The sequence below is a fragment of the Polistes fuscatus genome, unplaced genomic scaffold, assembly GCF_010416935.1.
Source record: "Polistes fuscatus isolate 324 unplaced genomic scaffold, CU_Pfus_HIC Scaffold4, whole genome shotgun sequence".
Taxonomy (NCBI): Eukaryota; Metazoa; Arthropoda; class Insecta; order Hymenoptera; family Vespidae; genus Polistes; species Polistes fuscatus.
In genome coordinates this window covers 7,940,850-7,963,244 of record NW_025113118.1, presented here as the reverse complement: position 1 = coordinate 7,963,244, position 22,395 = coordinate 7,940,850, and the positions used below count along the sequence as shown (strand labels likewise).

Here is a 22,395-nt window from a genome sequence, read left to right as displayed (position 1 = left end):
AATGAAAAGGACGTTTTTAGTACGATATTGTTTTTGTCTTCCTTTACTTCTTCCTATCGTAGTAGTAGTAGTAGTAGTTACCTTTGTCGAATAGCTTAACCAATGACACCGATGACAACAAAAATCAAAGAAAAATTGAAATGCGTTTCGACGCGTTTTAGTTCAAAGGAACACGAGAATTCGCAAAGAATGATTGTCATCCCATTGCCGATAATTTTCCTCTTTGAAAACGCGCCGATATATCTATACGGAAGAGTAAGAGAAAAAGAACAAGCATGCGGTGAATAGGGTGGCGCTTTAAAGGGATAAGGGGCGAAGGGAAGTCACATTAAGCGAGTACCACCGGGACATTCGTGTTCGTTTTATTTTTTTATACCTTGTCACGATGTTTCCTATGATAATGTGTTATACTCGTGGGAGATTTTGGATTTTTCTTTGCTTTCTAATCCTCATTCCATTCCCTTATTTCTCTCTCTCTCTCTTTCATACCCAATTCATTCCTTTTCTTATTTTCTTCCATCCACGATCGAGTCACATTTTTGCGAGCTTTTTCGTGTTCCCCGACGAAACTTACTTCTCGTGCCGCAAAACTCGATTCATTGAATTTCATGTCGATTCTCGTATGTTCCTTCTCTTCCTTTCTTTCTTTTCTTCTTTCTTTCTATATACGTGGTACGTAAAGAAGAAGAAGAAGAAGAAGAAGAAGAAAAGTACTTTCTCGTCGACTTTTGCGCATAATCAATTGTGGAGATCCACGCACGCAGGCACGCACGTAAGCACGTACTACTCGTACGAGTTTTCCAAAGTACAAGCCAACTTTGGAAATGTTTTTTCTCGATCTGTACACCGTCTGGAAGAAATGGACGCAAAGTCTAAATCGTTCCCTATGGGTTTTACGAAATATATCTACGTTTTCGTCTACTTTGGCATCTGAACGTATATTCCCTGGTCTGATCGCGTATCGAACATAACCACTTGACAATTTCTACTTCTCGTATCTCTTTTCCAACAATTCGCATCAACTGAATTTATGTTTCTTTGTTATTTTGACAAAGGGAATATGATAATTATAGAGAAGATTCAATTATGATGTGTTCGAGATAATCTGGTCACGAGACTAAACGTTGACGAGAAAATACTTAATTATTTTTCACCCACAAAATTCACATTTATCGTTCCAATTTCTCTTCGCGGAGTCCGATCGAATATTGATTCGTACCACTGAAGAAATCGCTACCACATAGTTTGCTATCCATCTCTTCATTATTTTTCGAACGAACCCGAATAGTTATTTCTGAATAAGTAAAAAGAAACAAAGCAAACACAGAGGTAAAAAGGAAAAAAAGAAAAGAAGGACTCATCGTTTTGTCTTTCCATAAGGGTGATTAAGCCGTACCAAAAATACGACGAATTCAAAGGATTCTCGTTTCGATACTTTTCTGACGATCTGACCAGGTATCGGTTTTTTTATAACTGAAAATTGATCTCCTCTCCTTTTCGTTATTTCTTCGTTCGGAAATTTGGTCGACTTTTGTATCGATTAATAAAAAAAAGAAAGAAAAAAGAATGTTTCGTTGAAACATTATGATTATGTCATTCGCCCTTCCACTAATCTCGTTTCGTTTTCGCGTAATATAGCTCAGATCCGAGCCAAAATCGAACGGATAAAGTTTGGTTTCGGATCGAAGGGCCACGGGCAAAAAAAAACTAGCGGTGGTTGGTTTCCTTTCGCCGACTGTCGCCATCGTCGCCGTCGCCGTCCTCGTCTAACCATTTTTGGCTCTCGATACCACTCAGTGTGCCGTAAAAAATGTACGAGTTATAGCGATCTCCGGCATAAAGTGGTCGTCGGTGGTGGTCGAGCATAGCAACGCCGGCATATTGGAAACCATCCAATAACCCAGTTGGTCCCTGTACGAGCACCAGCGTGTATCGATACTGAGAAATAGTAAGGGACGATGGTAACAAATATAAAAAAGGGAACGGTGTACTCGGAGGTCAGAAAAATCTTGAGAAACGAAGAAACAAGGAATCGAAGGAAAGTATAACGGGGGAAACTCGAGTCTACCTATCTAGTGCTATAGGGAGTGGTAAAAAGAAACCAATGGGGTTTTCCTTTGATCGTATTTCCGTACGGAGATGGAGAGACGCTCTTTGTGCCTTTGCGGTTTAATGCACGCGAGCATGCGCGTTACCAACGGGGGATGACGGGGGTTGGGTGGCGAACGGTTAACCCGTGACTTAATATCGGCAAACTCTTTCACTTCACTTGCCTTTCGTTCTCTTCGCGTTGCTCTGATCCCACGTCAAATCGATTTGTTTGTATTTGAATTTTTACTCGAGCCCTTTCTTATTCCTTTTTGTTTTCTCTTTTTTTCTTTTTCCTTTTTTTTTTTTCTATTTTATTATTTAGAGAAACGAAACACCGGCGGCGGCTCGCAATAGAAATTTGAATTTTATCCGAGCGCGTATCTTCTCTGGAGCGTAGGATTTTAATGAGCCTATAAACGAGAACCTTATGAAAATTCGATACCAGCGTGCATTGTGTATCCTCCAGATAATCGATGAACTTTTCTTCATCGCGCTGTGTTTCTCCCTCTCTCTTTCCTATACGATGGGAAACTTTATCGATCGTAATCGCGTGGAATTATTATAACGCTTTCCCATAAACTATTGAATCCGCATCGTAAAATTGTTAAACAAAGGTTATTGAGTAGGATCAAGAATATTGTTGTGCGTGTGTGTCTATGCATGAATATACGTATATATATTTACGTTCACTTACCCTCCAACGTGCCGCTGTATACGTGAGAAGGATCGAAGGCAATATTTCGGTCGTTCGATCCTTCGAAAATTGTATCTTCGTGGAAGAGGCTGGTGTCTCTTACGAGTCTCATCTTAAACTCTCTGAAATAAAAATAAACATAAGAAATATATTCGGACCGAAAAACAATTATGATGGAGCTTCTTTTTCTTATAACATAATATTTTCTCTCTTTTAGAATTTTATTCATTTCGGTAGAAATTTAACGGTACTTTGTCTAATCAATTGTATTTAATAATTTACAAAAAGCGACACGCGTTATTGATTAGCCTATCCATTTAACTGGAATTACAATTTTGTAATCTTCCGCGTTAATTGATAATAAACATTATTAAGTAATCATTTGTAAGACATATCATTCGATCAAGAAAGAAAAGCGGGTGGGTCGCAGTATAGGAAGATAGATAACTCGTAGGTAACATAAAGGAAACACGAAGACGAAGAGATAGTCAATTAATCAATATTGGCGACCCTGTAATCCGACTATCTATGAACCGTGCGGGCAGCCACACGAGCGTATCACTATGCTAGCAACATAATTAATGCGATATCGTTCACTCGAAATACCCACAGATATATACGTATATACGTATAGAAGAAGATACACATCTATTTGCGAAAGGGAACACTGTCGAGCATTTGTTTGTTTGTCATCCAACGCGATGACAACTTATTAAATAAATATTCAACCGAGCGTGTTATATATTATTTTTCGTCCAACATTTACTAGCTAATTAAATATTCCCTCATTACGGATTTTTGCATCTTCAGGCACGGAAAATTTATTGTACTTTTTTTTTTTTGTCGTCAACTTGACAAAAAAAATGTCGAGAAAGATAGACAAAATTAGAGAGGGGAGATGGAGAAAAGCTTTTCATTAAAGGCAAATGCATGCCTTATTGCAAAATTATAGTCATCATTATCATTATAATTTTCATTACATTCGCGAATTAGTAAAGATGACTGGGACGATGTTGAAACAATTATTGACTGTTTGTCCTTCTCTATCTTTCTCCCTATTTCTCTTTCTCTCTACCTGTACTTCTATGCGTTGCCTATGTCGAAGCTAGTAGACGCGTAATGAAATTATCGGTAATGACCTCGGGCTAGGCCGTATGAACGATGTTTTCGGTTAATTGTCGGTGAAAGGGCTGGCTTTGGTTCGGCGGCTTCCCTTCTCATCAAATTACTGCCACGCACGAGATACATATTCTCGTTTCCATTCATCGTACGAGCACGGAATCTCTATGTTTCCTGCATTTCATATTTGACTAACGTACTCGTTCTCTACGATCTTCACGAGAAACACTGTTCACATTTTAACGTAATCCTACATATTTTTCTACGCACATTTTCTCATATTTTTTTTTTAAATCTCATTAAAATTAACCAATCGTTAAACTAATTAACGGTCTAGTCAAGTTGGATAAACTAATTCTCGTTTGATTACTAAATTCGAGCAACGATATGCACGGTTCGTAGTAGTGGATGGGTGTTCCCTCCGGGGGGGGGAAAAAAACACCCTGTGTTGTTGACTATGGAGAGACGGTAAAAAATGACCTCTTTGGAAATGTCAGCTATGTATGAGAAGGTTTCGTAGAAAAGTGACTCGTATAAAAAGACGATATTAAACTTTTTACGAAGACAATGTATTACGTGTAACAGCAATTAAATTCATTGCATCAAAATCGGCATCTATTTTTGTAAGGTCGACCGAAATAATCGAATTCTCTGGAAATTTTGTTTGATTACTTTATAAATAAATATTAAATTACTTAAAATTGTAGCGTATTAAATTGCTATATCAAATATCTGCACGGAAAGGATTTGTATTAGTCAAACTCGCGAAAAGGAGAAATAATCACGTAGATGATTTTCATATTAGATTTTGGAGAAACTGAAACTGTCGTCGTTGTATGTATACCAGAAACAGAGCTGCGTACATCAACAGAAAATATCGTCTCGTTAATTAGGAAGTACACGGACTTTCCCGTAGGCGATATCGAAGTCGCCCGCAGCCATGACACTACTACTCGCAATTAATTACCGCAGAATCGCTATGTAATTACGAGCTCGATGATGGATTCGCGGGTTTCGCATTGCTATTATTATTATTATTTTATTATTATTGCATTTATTATCATTATAATCCGGGTTCCGCGAGATCTTTGATTCGGTAGATTTCCAGTCTCTGGTACATTCGCGCAAGAATATTAGTAAGTATTTAACCGATTCTAACAAGTATGCAAGCACGTAGATCTATTATGATTTATGAGATACCATTGTTCAGTGTTTAATACTTTTCTGACTATCCTAGAAGTTCCAATCATCGCTATCTTCTATTATCGTTATTATTTGCGTTTTCTGAACAAAAAATCATGATCTCGGTTTTATTAAAACCGATAAAACGATACTCGCAACAACCCTAAGCCAAGTGGAGTAGTATTATTTGGGGTCTGTTCTATTGTAGCATTTTTATTATCATTATTATACTCTAGGCCTATGTAAGGGGTTTATTATTATGATTATTATTATTACTATTATCATCATCGTCATCATTGTTACATCTAGATTTTTATTGGTTTTTCTTGTTCCTTTTTTCTTATCTTTTATCTCATTCGATATCACATTAAGCTGATATTTATCTGCACGATTGTCCCTCAGATAAAAAGAAAATACTCATTAATCGTAGAAAATTATTTAAATTTTGTTACACTCGAGATTTTTTTGTTATTCCCTTTATTCATAAGCCCTTTTTCTTTCCCCGATACTTTGTAATTACGCTTGACGAACGAATAAATATTTAATCCGGGGGATAACAATGTAGAGTTATCTTGTTTGAGTTGGATAGACGGAACAAGTACCGAGAAGAGAAAGCTCTTTCAGTATACTCTCTTGCTCTCATATTCGATTTAATCTCACTTTAATCTCCCTTTTGTATCGGACGACGCTACTTCATATCAATTTTTTCTACGCCTTGTTAACGTCAACGTCGACCGAAAGAAATGGTAGACGAGACTTGATTCCTATATGTTTCTTTCTCTCTCTCTTTCCTTCTCTATGTACTATTATTTTATTTATACGTATGTCTGCGTCAAATTGTACAATTTAGTTAAATCGTGGCAAATCTAGGTTTTATCCGAAACAACTAGACGTTTTAAGGAAAGTTTATAAAAAGAATCTTGTTATACATTTAAAGCTAGTCATTTCAGATGTATTTAGTTTGTTAACCGAAGGATAGAAAATATCTCGATATATTTGAACGATAAAAAAAGGGTAGTTGGAAATATTTTGAATTTTTCAACGCTCTAGTTAAATGAACTTTACTGTCTGCGCGTAATGAAAGGGTTGCTTTCGGGGATTGAAAGTAGTCATTTCCAATGGCTACGAAAGTGAATACTTACGATAGAAGGATCTTCGCGAATAAAGGAGAGATGAAGAAAAGGGATAGGGAAAGGGATAGGGAAAGGGATAGGGAAAGAGAAAGAAAGAAACGCGTGTGTGGGTACGCGTGTAAAGTGAAGGTTGTAGGAGTACTGGAGTCTAAGGGGAAGGGAGTTAATGTCCGTTTTTCTTGGTTATTCCTCTCTCAGGAGGATATCGATTTTCTTCCGACGTTGAAGCGTCGAATGTGGCCGAGGAAACTCCCTTCAGAGCCGTCTGCTTCTTCGCTAATTGTTCGTTACGCCGACACGATTCTTTATTAGAGGTACTGCGTCTTCATCGGACAAATGGCGTCTGGACATGTTAGGTGTTAAGTCTTATTTTTCCTCTTCTTTTACTCCTTCTTCTTTCGTTAAGTCTCGACGAGGGAATTTAAAGGCTTTGCGTTCTTATTCTCTTTCCGTCTCTCTGTTTTTTCTTTTTTTCCTTTTCCTTTCTTTCCTTTTCTTTTCTTTTCTCTTCTCTTCTTTCTTTCTTTTCATTTCGTTAAAGTCGATCATGTCGACTCGATAAATTTGTTCACTCGAACGATGTCTATAAAATGAACGAACGAACGAACGAACGAACGAATGAATGAATGAACGACGAATTTCACTTTCCCCATTCCATCCCTTATCCTTTTTACCCCTCCCCATTATATATTTTTGCCCCCATCTCTCTTTCTGTCTCGTCGAAAAAGAACATCGAATCTCTCGTCTGTCGGTGAACGTCGACAAAAATTCGCACTCGTCTCGTTCCGGTGTTCGTTCACATAAATCCAATTCCCGTTCGATGAGAGCATCGAGACAAATTCGAAAGCGTGCGTGCGTGCGTGCGTGCGTGCTGCGAACTTGCACGAGTGTGCATACGTGCGTACGGGTGATCGAACTAACGATGGAACAAGAGAGATAAAAATCTACGAGAGAAAGAGAGAGAGAGAGAAAGAGAGTACGTACGAATACGTACGTACGTACATTTTGTCATCGAGAACAATCATCATCGACGATTGAAACACACCGGTTGTGTGTCGTTCCTTTTTTCTTTTATTCCATCCCTCCTTTCTATTTTTCTTTTTTTTCTTCTCTCTTTTTTTTTCTTTTTTTTTTGCTTTTTTTTGTTCACACCCAACGTAGTATTGGTTTAATGAAAATGAATGGATCCGAGTAGCGGCTTGAAAAAAAGTGTGATTTTTTCTCCACATAGGATTCTCTTTTTTTTATTTTTTATAAAAAACTATTCACGTTCTCTCCCTCTCTCTTTTTTTCTCTCTTTTTGCTCTTTTTTTTCTTTTTTTTTAGTTTACATCAGAGGTTCCCAAACTTATTTGTCCCATCAAACCTTTAACCCTTTTACAGCGATGTGCGCAATGTTTTTTCGTATCTATAAAGAGATTTATGCAATTTGTAATGAAGAAATATCAACCATTAATTGAGAATTTTGTTTATAATTATAAAGATTAAATTCTATTTTCCATGAATCTTATTGCAATCTAGTTGCATGCTACGTTTGTTAAAGAAATATTAAATTAAAGAAAAAATAAACTCTCGATGCATCGGAGATATGATTTTATTGACGAACGTGACTATTTCCTTTCTGAAAATGTACTTTCTTTCGTGAAAAAAAAAAAAAAGCAGAAAGATTCAGTGACAAGAGTATTACCACCCCTTCCCCTGGATCGTTTCCAGCGAGCCTCAAGGCGCTGATTTAAATCTTCGAAGGGATTTCGCTGATATATCTCATCGATTTTCTCGCGTGAATTTGAGAAATGAATTTCTCGTGCGTCGCCTACTTTTTATTGGCCTATTTCTGTCTCCTTTCTTCCTTTTTTTATGCTCGCGAATACGATTAGTGGACTCGAACGTTAAAACGTGGTGTCGTGAAATGAGATTAGCCGCAGGAGTAATGCTTTACGGTCGCGACAACATCGTTTAGGGTTTGTAATACAGTCAGGAAAGAGGTAACTCAGGTCTACACGAATCTAGACGCGTTGTTTAACAAATTGCCGTCGTTATTTTAATCGATCATTATTTTAAGAAATAAATCGTTTGTTTGCAGAATTAACGGAGCTTTTCTTTATCAACTTTTTCAATTTACTTTATACTAATATATTCGTGAATTATATTCTATACAAAGCATACGTTGTACGTACAAATATACACACACACACACGCACGCACGCACACACATGCTCTTCTCCTTGGCTTCGTAATCGAATTGAATTGATTTTCAAGGCCTCTCCAGGGTCCAACAATAGATCACTATGGTAGACGTGTCTCTCATTGATCAGAGAGATAGATAGATAGATAGATAGATAGATAGATAGATAGATAAATGGATAAAAATAAAATGAGAAATAAAAATAATCTTTCTCTTAAAATATCTCGTCCCATTAAGTCGTCGCGATAATCGCTTAGGCCGTTCTTCAATGACTAGAATAATCTCTCGTCTAATTACTTCGGGTTTATCGTGGATATATTTTTCGGATTAATTCCTATCCGTAAGTGGTTATTGAAGAATTCAATGTAATAATCGCATCGTTTGCTTTGAAAATCTACCATGAGAAAAAGAAATGAAAGTAGGATAGGTAGATGGATAGAAAGAGAAAGAGAGATAGAAAACAAGCGATTATTATCGGAAGGAACTCATTAGCGCGCGATCCAATTAAATCGCATCATCGGCAATAACGATAACGAGAAGTGGCCCGAGGTATTAGAATCTAGTCTTTTATATCAACCAAATGGAAAGCCGTTCATCGACGTCTCGAACGTTGCCAATTTCGCGCGAATATTTTGTTAGAGAGAGTAGAAGGGATAGATGAAAGAACAAAAGGGCGAGACTGAAAAAATATCACTCGTAGTTCCCGCCTCGCGTCGTTGTATTTTTTCAAAACAGAAATGTTATTAAAATAAATAACATTCCGTTTTAATTCGTCGCGCACCGACGTGGACGCGAGCCAAATTTGGTTATGCTATAAAAAGAAAAAACTCTAACCATAAATATAAATAACAAAACGATCGGAGAAATCTTTCGATCGTCGAAAGGGGATGAAAAATTCATTGTGGTTTTTTTTAATAACGCTTATCTATTAAAAGAAAAAATATAGAAAAGTGAGCAACGATGATGAAAGGGAATAAAGAAAATGAGCAAACGAGAGAGAGGGAGTGCAATCGAAGCGAATTCGTGGCAAGCTTCACGATTAATTACCTTCCGAGTCGGGCACCCTCTCTCATCCCTTTTCGAATGGGGAGTCACGCGGCGTGATTGACATTCGCGCGAGCGAACTTAACATACGCGGTGGTAATTCGTTTGAAAGAGCGAGAGCAATTCATTTTGAAGGATCGATACACGAAGGACACTCACAATACATACGCCATTCGCTTTTTTTCCTGCCGAAGGTCGACATTTTTCTTCCCTTTTCCCACTTAAAATACGTGTCCCACCAAGGCACCTCTCGTATTTCAACGATAATTTACTACTCGAAAAGAACTCTTCTCTCTCTCTCTCTTGTTTTCTTCTTTCTTTCTTTCTTTCTTTCTTTCCTTCTATTTTCTATCCCTAAGGTACCGTATTTCGACTTCGATGACTTCGCTCGACCTCATTTATACAACTCGCACTGTACTCGTACTCACACGCACACGTTCACGCAAAAAGGGCTACGAAGGTTGACGTCTTTCCTCCTGAATTCAGATTGCTTAGGTCGACGTACAAAAGAGAAATGTCGCCTTGAGGGTCGTCCTCGAAATTCCTTTTCTATCGATCGCGATTTCCTGGGAATATTAGAATACGAGAAAAGCCTAAGAAATGGGTCTATTTATTTCGGCATAGAAATCCTACGGAAAAGAAATAATAATAAATAATGATATCGATAAATATTTAATACCTATTGTCAACAAAATAATTCATCTATAACAAATAATAATAGTCGTGGGTTGAATTTATTGATTTCAAGTAAAAGAGAATGCAATTTTAAACAAAAATTTATCGAGAGGATTAAATATAAATGATATTATTTGGATTAAAACTTAGTCAAGGACAATAAAGATCCCCGGTAGGTGTAGAAAAACTTCGAGATTTCAACTTCAATAATAAGAACAAGAGCAATGCTGTTAGTTGCCTTTTTCCGAGTCAAGAAGCGAAGCAGTTTGAAAGTCCTGCTACCGCCAGACAATTCACGTTACTTCCGTAATGTTCTAGGGAAAGAAGCGTTGAACGCCATGGAAGTTAACCCGGATGTAATGCTTATGGAACTTGTCCATGAAGAAAGTAGTGGCAGGTATTCCAACAACACGGAGAACTTCAAGACCGCAAACGAATAGCTGGAGAAAACATTGTTCGTGCCTTCATTCATGCTTCTTTTACCGAAAGAGTGATATTTATGATGATTATCTTTTAGATGTTATACAAGATTTCTTATATACTAATTGTAAGTATTATCATAGAATTTGTCTCTATAGTTGGAGTCGTAGAAACGAAATGGTTACGTGGTAACGATCGTTATAAAGTTACGAACGCATAAACATAATTTTTGTATTACACGATTAATAATTATCTTAAACTAGAAGATAGAGAAAAAATGTGAACGCATATGCGTGATTCTCCGAAGCAGAATACGTGGCGCTGACACGGAGCATTGGTCCGTAAGTGACGTGTATGCAATTTCCGCGAATGTAACGTAGAGATTTATAGGTTTCGTGTCAATGGCACAACACAACATAAACGCAGCTCTATCGACATATTGCGCGCTACTCTCCCCAATGTGATGCGTTCGAATCAGCTCGTCTCGCAAGGCCGTCGGGATGATAGCAATAGCGACAGATCGAGAGGACGGAAGCTTATCGATGCCTTGTCAAACGTTGATCAAAACGGCTGTGTTAGCACGGATTAACGTTCATATCGCGGTTACTCGTTACACCTCCAGGCCATTCGTTCATGATGAACACTTTCATGCTAGCGATTGTCCATCGAATTTCGTTACAGTTACCAATATGTAACGCATTCTCTCTCTCTCTCTCTGTTATTATTCGCTGCAAGCTATGCATTCTGTCAGTCATATATAGATTCGATCTTTCGTTTGATAAATCGTTGACAAATTTTTTTACTATTTCCCAAATATTATCGGTTCCATTTTTGGTAATAGGCAACTAGTTGTTTGACAGTTCAAATGACGACTTTTGTTAGATTTTAGCAATTTATTATATATAAACGTTACGATCACTGTTAAGTCATATATCTGTCATTTTAATTGATTGCCACAAAATTGATCGTTCCGTTTAGTTATATACCAAGTTTCATTTATCTTCTCTTTTCGACTTTAACCTTTATGTCGAATATATACTAATTTGTTCGTTTTCTGTTTCAGGTGAAAGCTCGATGCTGGCTCAAGGATACCGTTGAAAAATTCAGCTTTGATGTCATGAAATTTGGTTGGACGAGCATCGTCACGTTTGCTCCTAAAGAGAGACGAAAAATCTTACGGTAGACTTTTGAAAGACGCGCGAAACGTGCGAGGAACGTCGAATCACGACGTACCACCGTTCATTTGACCTATACACGCGCGCGCACGTATATGTGCATAGAAAAGACAAGTTCGGAAAAACATAGAGAGAGGACACGTTTTACGAACCTGTCAAGAGCACGAAGACGTAAGTTCAACGTAGAGTCTTTCGGCCGACTAGAAGTTGAAGTATCTCGACGACTTCTCGCTCGATGTTCCCTCAGTGCCGCTGTGTCGTACCAAGCTGGACTGTAGTGTCTAATGTAGGAGTCTCTCGTGATACTGGCTGAAAGTACGAAATTTAGGTGAGTATTAATTGCATCATTTCGAGATGTTCGATTGAAAATAAATTCAAATAGTTATGAAAATGCGATGGTAAATTTTGGAATAAGTTGCAACGGAAGAACGGATTGGCAAAAAAAAGAAGGAGGAGGAGGAGGAGAAGGAGGTGGAGGCTCGATATCGAGGAATCTGAAAGCGTAGATATAAATGCAAACTGTCGTCGGCGTAATTTACTTTTATTAGCCGATAAATTTTCGAACCTTAGCGGTAGGAAGAGTATAGGAAGAGGAAAGTAGAAGAACGACGACGATGGTGGCTGCGATTACGAGCGAAGGCCAATCTTCATATGCAAATCCGGCATAAGCGTAACGACTCTTCCAACGTGGTGCTGCTGGCGCTGTGATGGCGACGTACCAGAAGCCAGAAGCACAACCCTACGGGTGGTCCAAACGCGTTATCGCCTTGATAACAATTTTATTACAACGTCAGATCTTTCGATGTGGAAGGAACCAACCAAAGGAGCTTATTTCCCCTCCCTCTCCCTCTCTCTCTCTCTCTCTCTTCTCTTTTTCCGGAACTTCGCAGACAATTTTTCAAAGTCACTCAAGAGCCGTGCATGTTCTTGCCACGTCACAGATAAGACACGTTACCTTCCTAGCCTTCCCTCTTCTTCGACTTTTCTTCTTTCCCTATAAAACGTCTATTTGTATGTAGGTATGTATATAAGAATAGGAAAAGAAAAAAGTAAGAGAGAGAGAGAACGGGAAGAGCTTCAAATACGATGTTTCTTTATAAGAGAAAAAGAGAGAGAATTACCATCGCGTGTTGAAGATCTTAAGATAAGGTTGTTCTCCTCACTCTTGGATACTCGAATTAGCATCGGTCTGACGATAGGTAGGTGTCGTTGGCTATACATCGTGTTGCCTATGCTCTCTCCTAGCCAAGCTTTTACCGTTGAATAATTAAGGCGAAAGCTTTAGTACATTGCACGCGTAACTCGTTACTCAGATAACGGTAACGTTTCGGGCTTATCGCGACACTCTTTTTCTCTTTCTCTGTCTTACAATTAAAAACCTATGTTCTCTCTTTTTAACAAATCAAAAAATAAGAAAAATAAGAAGAAGAAGAGGAAGAAGAAGTAGTAGTAGTAAAAGTACTTTTTTTTCACACATCTACTTTTCGTTGCTTTGGCGAAGAGAACGACGTGACGTTGGATAGAAAACGACGGATGGAAGTATAGAGACGAAGTAACGAACTTCGTGGCAGAAGTTACTGTCTGAACGAAGAAGACGTTACGGAATTTCTGAACAGGCAGTTCAATGGACAAGAAGCTTCTCTTTCACCCCGTCTAGTTCAGTAGGTAAAACGTTGTTCCAGTCTCCCATCGAGAGAGAGAGAGAGAGAAATAGAGACCACGTTCTTACTCCATAAAGAGGGAGAAAGAGAGCTAGAAGAAACTGACAATGAGACTGGAATGTCACTTCATGGAAGAAGTTTCCTTTCAAAAAGAATGAAAGAAAGTAAGGAGAAGAAAGAAATGGAAAAAGAAGAAGAAAAAGAAGAAGAAGAAGAACATTCGTGTAGCGGATAACTGTAACTTATATTACTCACATTTATTTTTTATTCGTCTCATATTTTTCATCAGACTTTTAACATTTCTACCTTTCATAACCATTAACCCTTAAAAGTTATCACGATGAAAAGTCCGCGATAATGTTATCACAGATGAAATTTCATTAAAGTATATATTTTTATTTTCAAAATAAATAAGAAAGAGAGAGAGAAAGAGAGAGCAGTTTTTATTATCATTCGATATTCGATGAAAATAATGAAAAAATTCATTTTTACAACGATTATACGAATGGCATCGAGATTGTCAGGGCAAATAAATTTATCACCCGCGATATAATAAATTTATGATATTTCGTTCAATGTCTTTTATCTTTACAGGTATAAAATTTCATCGAAGGCTTTTTTCAAAAAATCGTCAAAGCTTTGATATCAATTTTGTACATCAATTTTCCTATATATCGATGAAAAATTGATGAAAATTATTCTTAGTAAATGCACCTGATCAAAAGGATAAATTTATTATCCTAAATATTTAATAAATCAAATGAGAATATAAAATCTGTAATTCAATACTAGTGGATATCATTTTAACAATATTCTTTCTTCCGTAAAAATAATTAATAAGGTTTGTTATTAGAGAGTGAAAAAAAAATTTTAAGTATAAAAGAATGACAAAGTTGACACCATCGCGTTTCACTCTTCCGTAACAACGACCTTTTTCGTGTTCTCTCTCTCTCTCTCTCTCTCGTTATCTCTTTGTTGCTTTTAATCTGCTGATAAAAACTCACGACAGGACGGGAAAACGCGCGACTGCTCGCAGTAACGGCCGGCCAGATATTTTTTTCTTTTTTTTTTTTTTTTTTTTATTTATTCTACCCGTCTGAAGAGCCACGATGGCGGTATAAGCTGCCATCGAAAATAAAGATCGTACTTGATTGCCAAGCGTTATCGTTGGCATTGTCGTTACCGTTACCGTTATTGTTCCCGAATTACACGTACACACGTCGAAATTCCATTAATGGCTGTTACGAGCCTCGGCCTATCTCTCTGCGTTTAAACATTTTCCTCTTTTTTCCCCCCCTCTCTCTCTCTCTCTTTTTGTTAGCAAACTTTCCGTCCCATTTGCAAATATCTTTTCTCGCAAAACTTCTATCTATTGTTCAATTTTGTTCGAAAACGATCAGAAAAAAAACAATGACGTAGCTTTTCTATCGTTTATAATTAAAGTTTTCGGACTGTCAGAATAATATAAAAGGAAAATGAAGGATCGATTCTATCTTTTGCACGCAGTCACTGGTAATCTATTTTCACATATCGATATTGGATACATCAAATTGTCTAGCCCGTTCCTAGAGTAATTACCAGAGAGATTAAAATGGGTACTGCGAGTGGTGGCTCGATCGACGATCGAACGCAATTATAACGAGAGAGAGATAGAGAGTCAACGAGAGAAAACAAGATGAATAGAGAGGAGGGTGGTGGGGTAGGTCACACACACGCACGCGTACATACGTATACGAGTCATTGCCGTCAAGCACGGTAAGAGGATGAAAAATGGTTTGATAGATACTTCAGCTACGAACAATGGGGTAATGCCATCAAGTATCCGGGTCACGCGCGTGTAGCTACGCGCGAACATGACGGCGACACGCTCTCGTCAATTCCCTCGATCCATTGCCATCGCAATCGCCATAGCAATCGCCATAGCAATCGCCATAGCAATCCCCATCGCCGTCATAACCAAACGTCGATGACATTTACCCTTTACGAACCAACCTACTACGTGCGCATTCTTTTCTTTTCTTCCCATCCCTCCCCGACAATAGGAAATTTAATAGGGAACGTATTATCCCCCATTAACGTAACATTTTCTTTTTTTTTTGCAATATTATATTCGTAAGTAAATGAATCAAAGAAATTGGATAATTTACAGGAACATTTTTGTTTAATCGAAACTTTTTTTTACGAATTTATGCTTAAGAATTTAAGTAACAATATAATTTGTTCTTTCGCTTTTTAGTTTTGAAGTTGTAGAGTTGATATTGCTAGAGGAAGTTGTGCAATTTTGCTACCCGAGAGTTTACGAAAATTCTTCTTCTTTTTTTTTTCTTTCCCTTCTTTTTGCGCCGTGAAATTAAGAAAGATAATTTATTTTTTAGATCACGATTTAGATAGATCCTGCAATATCATCGAGCATCTATTACACGTGGATACGACAGGGAAACGTTTAGTAAGATCAAAGGATGGGGGGAATATTTAGATTAGGCTTCGAAAAGACGTCGGTTCGATTATTGAAGAGAACGAGAGAGAGAGAGAGATGGGTGATGGCCAAGTTCCAACTGATGTCACCAGCAGGGAAAAGAGTTAAAATTGTTGGATATTGACGCGAGAAATTGAACAATGAAAGCGATATTCCGTGTCCGTTCCGCACGTGAATATGACACGTTGATGATAGCTGGTCGGGCTGTATGCCATTCGAGCTAACCGAACGAGATCGATCCATTTGAAATTACCGATGAGAGTTCCGTCGATACAGATAACAAATAATACTCGATCCTATCTTGACTGAACATACATTGATCATCGGTCTAGAAGATGAACGTTCGAAACCGCATTGTTGCGGCCCGAGAAAAAAGGGAACTACCATTAAACTACCTAAACGATGCTTATCGTTCTATTCTTCGAATGATATTCGATTCATAACATCATTTGTCTTTTCCTAATATAGTCTTTTTTAGTTACTTTTTAATATAAAACATTTCATTCGATTTATAAACAATTATTTAAGATACGCTCTACTAATACTCGCGATCGTTTAAACTGAAACACATTTGGTTTAATATTTGTTACGTATGTGATTTCCCATTTTTTTTTGTTGTCCCACCCGTTCGTTTCGTTTATTCTTTTAATTTTATTTCCCGATTCGTCTCCCGTTTCCGTCGAAGGAAAAAGCGTGAGAATTTCAGCGCTACGCTAGAACTTTCCAGCAAAGGTTAGTGGCCGCGTACCTCTCGATCGTTTAATTTATTATCGCCTTCGACAGGTGGGGGGAGGAGGGGGCGGGAACTAGGTTGGGCTAAAGATTTACATCGTAATTAATTTTATTATGCAAAAAAGCCCCTTCGAAGCTCGTTGCGATTTTTGCATGATATTAACAACGGCAAGAAGAGATCTCGTCGTCGGCCCTTTGAAATTAAATTAGAAAGAAGTCTGGAGGAAGGGATCGAGGAGAAAGAGAGAGAGAAAGAGATAGAATAAAAAACAAAAAGCACGAACAACAAACGTTTGTCTTCGTAAAAACAGAAAGTTTCTTAATAAATCCGTCGGTGGATTCGATCGCGCAAAAATAAATTGACGCGCGTAAGGCCGATTAAAATTTGTATATGAACGTATGAAATCCGACATTTCGTAGAATTTGGAGAAAAAGCGACTGACCTCGGTCTAACAGGTAATGGTATATATCGATTAAATAAAATTTTTATGAATTATTCATCGAGCCACAGATCGACGTTGTGCATATAGGAAGATGCTTAGCCGCTATTTGACAAGCCTGCTGACAGCGAGTTTAAATATCGTCAGAGTGATATTAATAATTCACAGTCGATCGATATTTGATAAAAATAATAGTAGAGAGAGAGAGAGAGAGAGAGAGAGAGAGAAGGAGGAGAAGAACAACAAAAAAATAGAAAAGAAATAGAGAATATTCTCCGTTGTTGTTTTTGAAAATCGAAATGGAAGCTGTCGGGTTCGTTGGTTCGTAAAGAAATACAACGTCGGTCGAAACAAAAGGTTCTGGCTAGAAAAAGAGAGAAATAGAAAGAGCCTACTGTAAAACGTCGTTGCTTCTGCCGGAAAACGAAATACCAGCTCGTAGATTTCGGCGTAAAAGCGCGAAAGCAAGCCGCCCGGATTTTTCTCCCGTTGGAACAAAGCTCGCGTAAGCTTCGTTTGTGTTTATACGTCTATCCGTGTACGTGCTTTTCGTAAGAGATTGACAGAATACTGCACACAGCTAGACAAAAATATATATACGTACATTCGTACGTACACGTAGACCATACGCGAACGTGTAGGACGAGAGTCGATAACTATTTCCAGATGAAGTAACACTTTATTCCGTAGTTCTCTAAGTAAAACGATCAAAAGAATATACGATATAAAATAATTACATTTTTCTCTTCATTATTTTCTTTCTTACATTTTGAAAGCATTTTTTTTTTCACGTTCCATTCATCGACTTACTGATTGAACTTGTATTTAAGTCGCTTGTACGTGGAAAATAAGGATTTTGAGAAAACGATGAGAGTATTTAAACGGTTTAGCTCAATGCATATTTTCCAAGAAAAGCGAAAGCGAAAGACAGAGAGAGAGAGAGTAGCATGGGAAAGCCAACTCTCAAAGGATAGAAACGAATTAAATCCGATGTAAAGGCGAGAGTGCGGAGAGAAAACGAAACGATGGAAACGCGTAATGAACTTGCAGCAGCAGCAAGCAATAGCAATGGTAACACCACGTAAAACCTGCGTCGAGTCGAGAAGGAAAGCTGCGCGAGAGTCGCGTGTCTTGGATAACGTGCCAACGAACTACCACCGTCTACCTAGTCTGTGTTTCCTCTACAATTTCCACCAATTAGTTTCCATTTTAACGGTGAAAGACGTCGACTGAGTGGCAGCCGGTTTAAAAACGAAACCGGGGTTATTTCTTTCAGAGCTAACTTTCTCCACGCCACCTCATATATTTTATACTTAAATAAATATTCATTTATATGTAATTACACGTACCGAATACCGAACAATTTCGACCGAAATTCTTCGAGTTTCGCGAGGGTTTGCGCGAAAGAAACAATAAAATTCGAACAAAAGACTTTTTTTAATTATTTCTCGTGAAAATAATGTTTAAAATAATGAAACGTCGAACGACAATAAAATGTAGGTAGATGCGATATTTGATCGATATCGTCGTGCCAAGTTGCAAGTTCATCAAATGTAACTTCGTGTAATTGTCGATGAAAGTTCCAGATGAAAGTGGAGAAAAATTGTAAGAATAAAGAAGCTCTGGAAGCTATAAAAGCCGAGTAAGAGGAGAATGGCTTTTAAACGCGAACGATACCGCGGCAAATCGTGGCGATAAATTAACTCCGTTGGTGGCCTGGTTAAGTACTTCTTGTCGTAGGGTCGTCGTCAACTTGTAAAACAGCAGGAAGTAGCCGTGACTATGCGAGAGAGGAAGGTGACGCCCACTAAATGCTTTCTCGAACTTCCGATTATCCTGGCCGTGTAATTGAATATGGAGGAGACATCACGGATAAGGTATAAAACAAAGATGAAGAAGAAACTGAGGAAAGGTTAATAGTGTTTCGTTCTTCTATTAGGATCGATCTATGAAACGACGACAAGAAAACAGGGATGAACGTGTGCGATGGGTTTGAGGACGCATCGAAGAAATCGTACTTTTGCAAAAATACAAAAATAATCATTTCCAACACTTTTCGTAAAAGTTTTCGTCTTTATTTTTATAAAATCTAAAAAATACTTTTAATCGATGGAGTTGGACGGTCTCGAGCGAGAGTAGAAAACAAAATAGGAAAAAAAAAGAAAGTATATAAAATTATAATTTTTAACAAAATTATTCGTGAAAAAAGGGTCAGGATCGCTTTGACACAACTCGTTATACGCGAGATAATGAATATCATCCTTTTAATAGCGTAATCTCTTGTGGAATGCACGGATAGCTCGTAGATCCTCGCGCGAGCGTTTAATACGGGTGCAAAATGGCTGCGAAGCATTACGAATGGATGCTGCAACATCGTTCTCAAATTTTACACACTTTTCTTTCCTAGTTGTAACATCGAGCTCGGGGAAACGTTGCTGCTAGAACCTACAATTTTACGTTCGCGCGTAAAAGAACAATTTTCTCGCGACGAATTTGGTTGGTTGTCTCGCAATTCCCTCTCCCTTTCTTTCCGATAAAATAAATTTAAACTTATAAAAAGAGAGAAACGAAACAATCGAAATTTGAATCTTTAATCGAGTTTCGCATCGTCGAGTCGTCCCTCGCACTTTGTTAGTTCTTCAAATTCTCGATAAGTCAAATTTCTTTTTCGGTGCAAATGTTGAACTCCAGGCAGTTGGAAGGTTTGCTGACGGGAAAATCGTGAAAAGTACCGCACGGAATATTTCTATAGCTTTTTCTCGATGTTTGCATCGACCGATCGTTTCCGCCCTTCGAGTTTTCCCTTTTCTACTTTTCTCTTTCTTTTTCGTTCGACGGTGGTAGACAAGTAGAAAATCGCTAGTTCGCCAGCAATGGATCGCTACTAATTTGCACACTGCGTCTATCTCTCTCTTTCCCTTTTGCAATCATCCATCTCTATCTTTCTCTCTTTTCCTTGCTCGTCCACGCGCTTGCAACTTTTCTCTTTTTTCCTTCCTTCCATCCTACTCTCTCTCTCTCTCTCTCTCTTCGTTATCCATGTTTACATGAATGTAGAGGGAAAAGGAAAGGTACGAGCAAGGAGAGTAGAAAAAAGGGAGATAATGACGGCACTGCGCCACAATTGCGCTGTCTATCGGGCCTGCTTTTTTACCTACCAACCTTCCCTCTTCTTCTCTACTCTTCTCTTCACCCACCCCTCTCGGCAAGCCTTCCTACGTATTTATTTCACGAAAATAGCAATCCTTGGATACTCTTCATTCTTTCTCTCTCTTCCTTTATTTTCTTTTTTCATTAGCTCGCTACGCCGAGCAAATATCGTCTTCCATCTCCATTCAACTTGCCCCCCTCCCCCTCATCCCGTTGCTTTTCCGCTTTATCCCCTTCTCCTATTCCTTACGGATCGAACTTTCGAAAGCACCGGAATGATTTAGTCGCGAGGAATGGCTTTTAGTATTGGTCGTTAATGCTTAATCGCACTTTTCTTAGTAATCGAATGATATCGTTGTTTCGATAGTTCGAATAATATTTTCTTTCTTTCATCGAAGTTTCTTACGAATGGAAAAGAGATTCGAATCTTTCCTACAGTCGTTATTTTACGATTAATTTTATAACAATGTCAAGAATGTAGAATAGTCATTTATTATGGAGACTAATTTTTTTTATCAGTTATGTCAAATTCTACTTCTTTCGTAATAACTTTTATGGGAACAATATTCGCGATATAAAAGTATAGGAAGTACATATATATACGTATGGTATATTCAATGACCAATAAAGAGAAAATGTATTCGAATGGAAAGTGAAAATACGATTTGACAAAGTTTGCCAATATTCGTGGAATCGAGAATGGTTCTTCATTATATTCTCGAATCCCGTCAGCTGCTGGTAATAACAATTTCTCGTGGTTGGTATCCAAATCGATTTTTTTCGCGTGAAACGTCAACGATACTTAACCAACCCTTTTCGCCGATGATGAAAAGAAAAAAAGAAAAGCAAAAGAAAAGAAGACAAATCGAAGGAAAGAGAAAGAAAATATTCTCGAATATCCGTGACGACGTATCGACTTTTTGTTAGGTTACCGGTCGAAGAAACAAGAATATCCCTTCCACCATCTTTTTCTTTCTATTTTCTTTCTTTCAGAAAACTCCGAAGTATCTTTCTCCTTCTCTCTCTCTCTCTGTCTTTCTCTCGACAGGAGTTTTTCCATCTGCGGAAAGTTTGCCACTTCGCGGGAGACGTCTGAAAATCCGAAGGGTCCATGCTATCGCTATCTTTCTCTTTCCCTTGTTCTTCCCACATCCTCGACCTTCTTTTCTCGTCTGGTTACGATAAAACGCAACGACCATTCTTTTTCTCTCTATCTCTTCTTCTTTCTACAATCTTTCTAAAACAGTATTATCCGATAAAGCTTTGCAGTAGAAACAAATAGAATAAAAAGAAATTTAATCGTTTCTATTGCTTCTAAATAAAGCAACAATTTTGATCGAATTATCCTTCTCCCGATAATTCAAAAAAGAAAGACACGTTCGAAGGTCTTGCAAAATATTTCGAGTAGATAAAAAATCAAGAGGGATAAGAAGCTGGTCGATTTGTCGTCGACGAGCTTGTTCGACGAACACAATCTAACTAAACTACCCTAATCTTAAGCCACAAGAGCATTTCATCGACTAGTCGTCTCTTTTCTTTGCATCAAACGAGTGTGAAGCTTTACGGCACTTTTGCGTAGTCGTTATCGAGCTTCCTATACGTTGTCGACGGGGTGGGGGGATTTTCCATCGTCGAATTAGAACCGCGAATCGTCGTCGTCGGCGCGTTTCGTTCGAGGGGATGTCCGCAAAAAAATAGAAAAGAAGAACCCCGATCGGACGTGACGAGAATCCCCACATGCCGTAAAAATTCATGGATCGAAATTTACGAGAGGGCTGGGTGCCCCCACCCCTCCTACTACTTGGCTGCTGGGGCGGGGAGCTTCGAAATTTCCGATTAACGATCCACACACGCGCGCACACACACACACACACGCTCGTTCTCTTTCTTTCTTTCTTTTCTGCCGGCTTTGGTTATCGTCCATCGATTCGTGGCTTTTTCACCGGAGCTTCTTCTTCTTCTCCCCTTCCTCCCCTTTTCAGGTAGTAGCATCCTCTTTCGACGCGACCGCCGGCCTTCCGCTTTTACGACTTATCGATAAATAAGTGTGCTCGTTCGCGCGATAAAAGTCGATATTCGCACTGCCAACGGAATTAGAGGCGTAATTGGAAATTTGCCATCGAGTAGCAGTGCGTTACCAACCCCTTCAGGGATTCTTCCTATTGGACCGAATGTTTCTCTTTCTCTTTTTTTCTTTTTTTCTTTTTTTTTTTTTTTC

The 22,395-nt window shown here is 38.3% G+C and overlaps 1 protein-coding gene across 2 annotated transcripts in view; it reads right to left on the bottom strand.

Annotated features, from left to right (window-relative positions):
* LOC122521467 (disintegrin and metalloproteinase domain-containing protein 10-like) overlaps nucleotides 1–22,395 on the bottom strand; it is a 119,267-nt gene that overhangs the window by 74,316 nt on the left and 22,556 nt on the right. For both annotated transcript variants that reach the window (XM_043642231.1, XM_043642230.1), the window contains 2 exons: nucleotides 11,871–12,027; nucleotides 2,786–2,907 (listed from right to left, as the gene is read on the bottom strand). In XM_043642231.1, coding sequence (XP_043498166.1) covers nucleotides 2,786–2,907; nucleotides 11,871–12,027 — 279 coding nt within the window. The remainder of the gene's footprint in view (nucleotides 1–2,785; nucleotides 2,908–11,870; nucleotides 12,028–22,395) is intronic.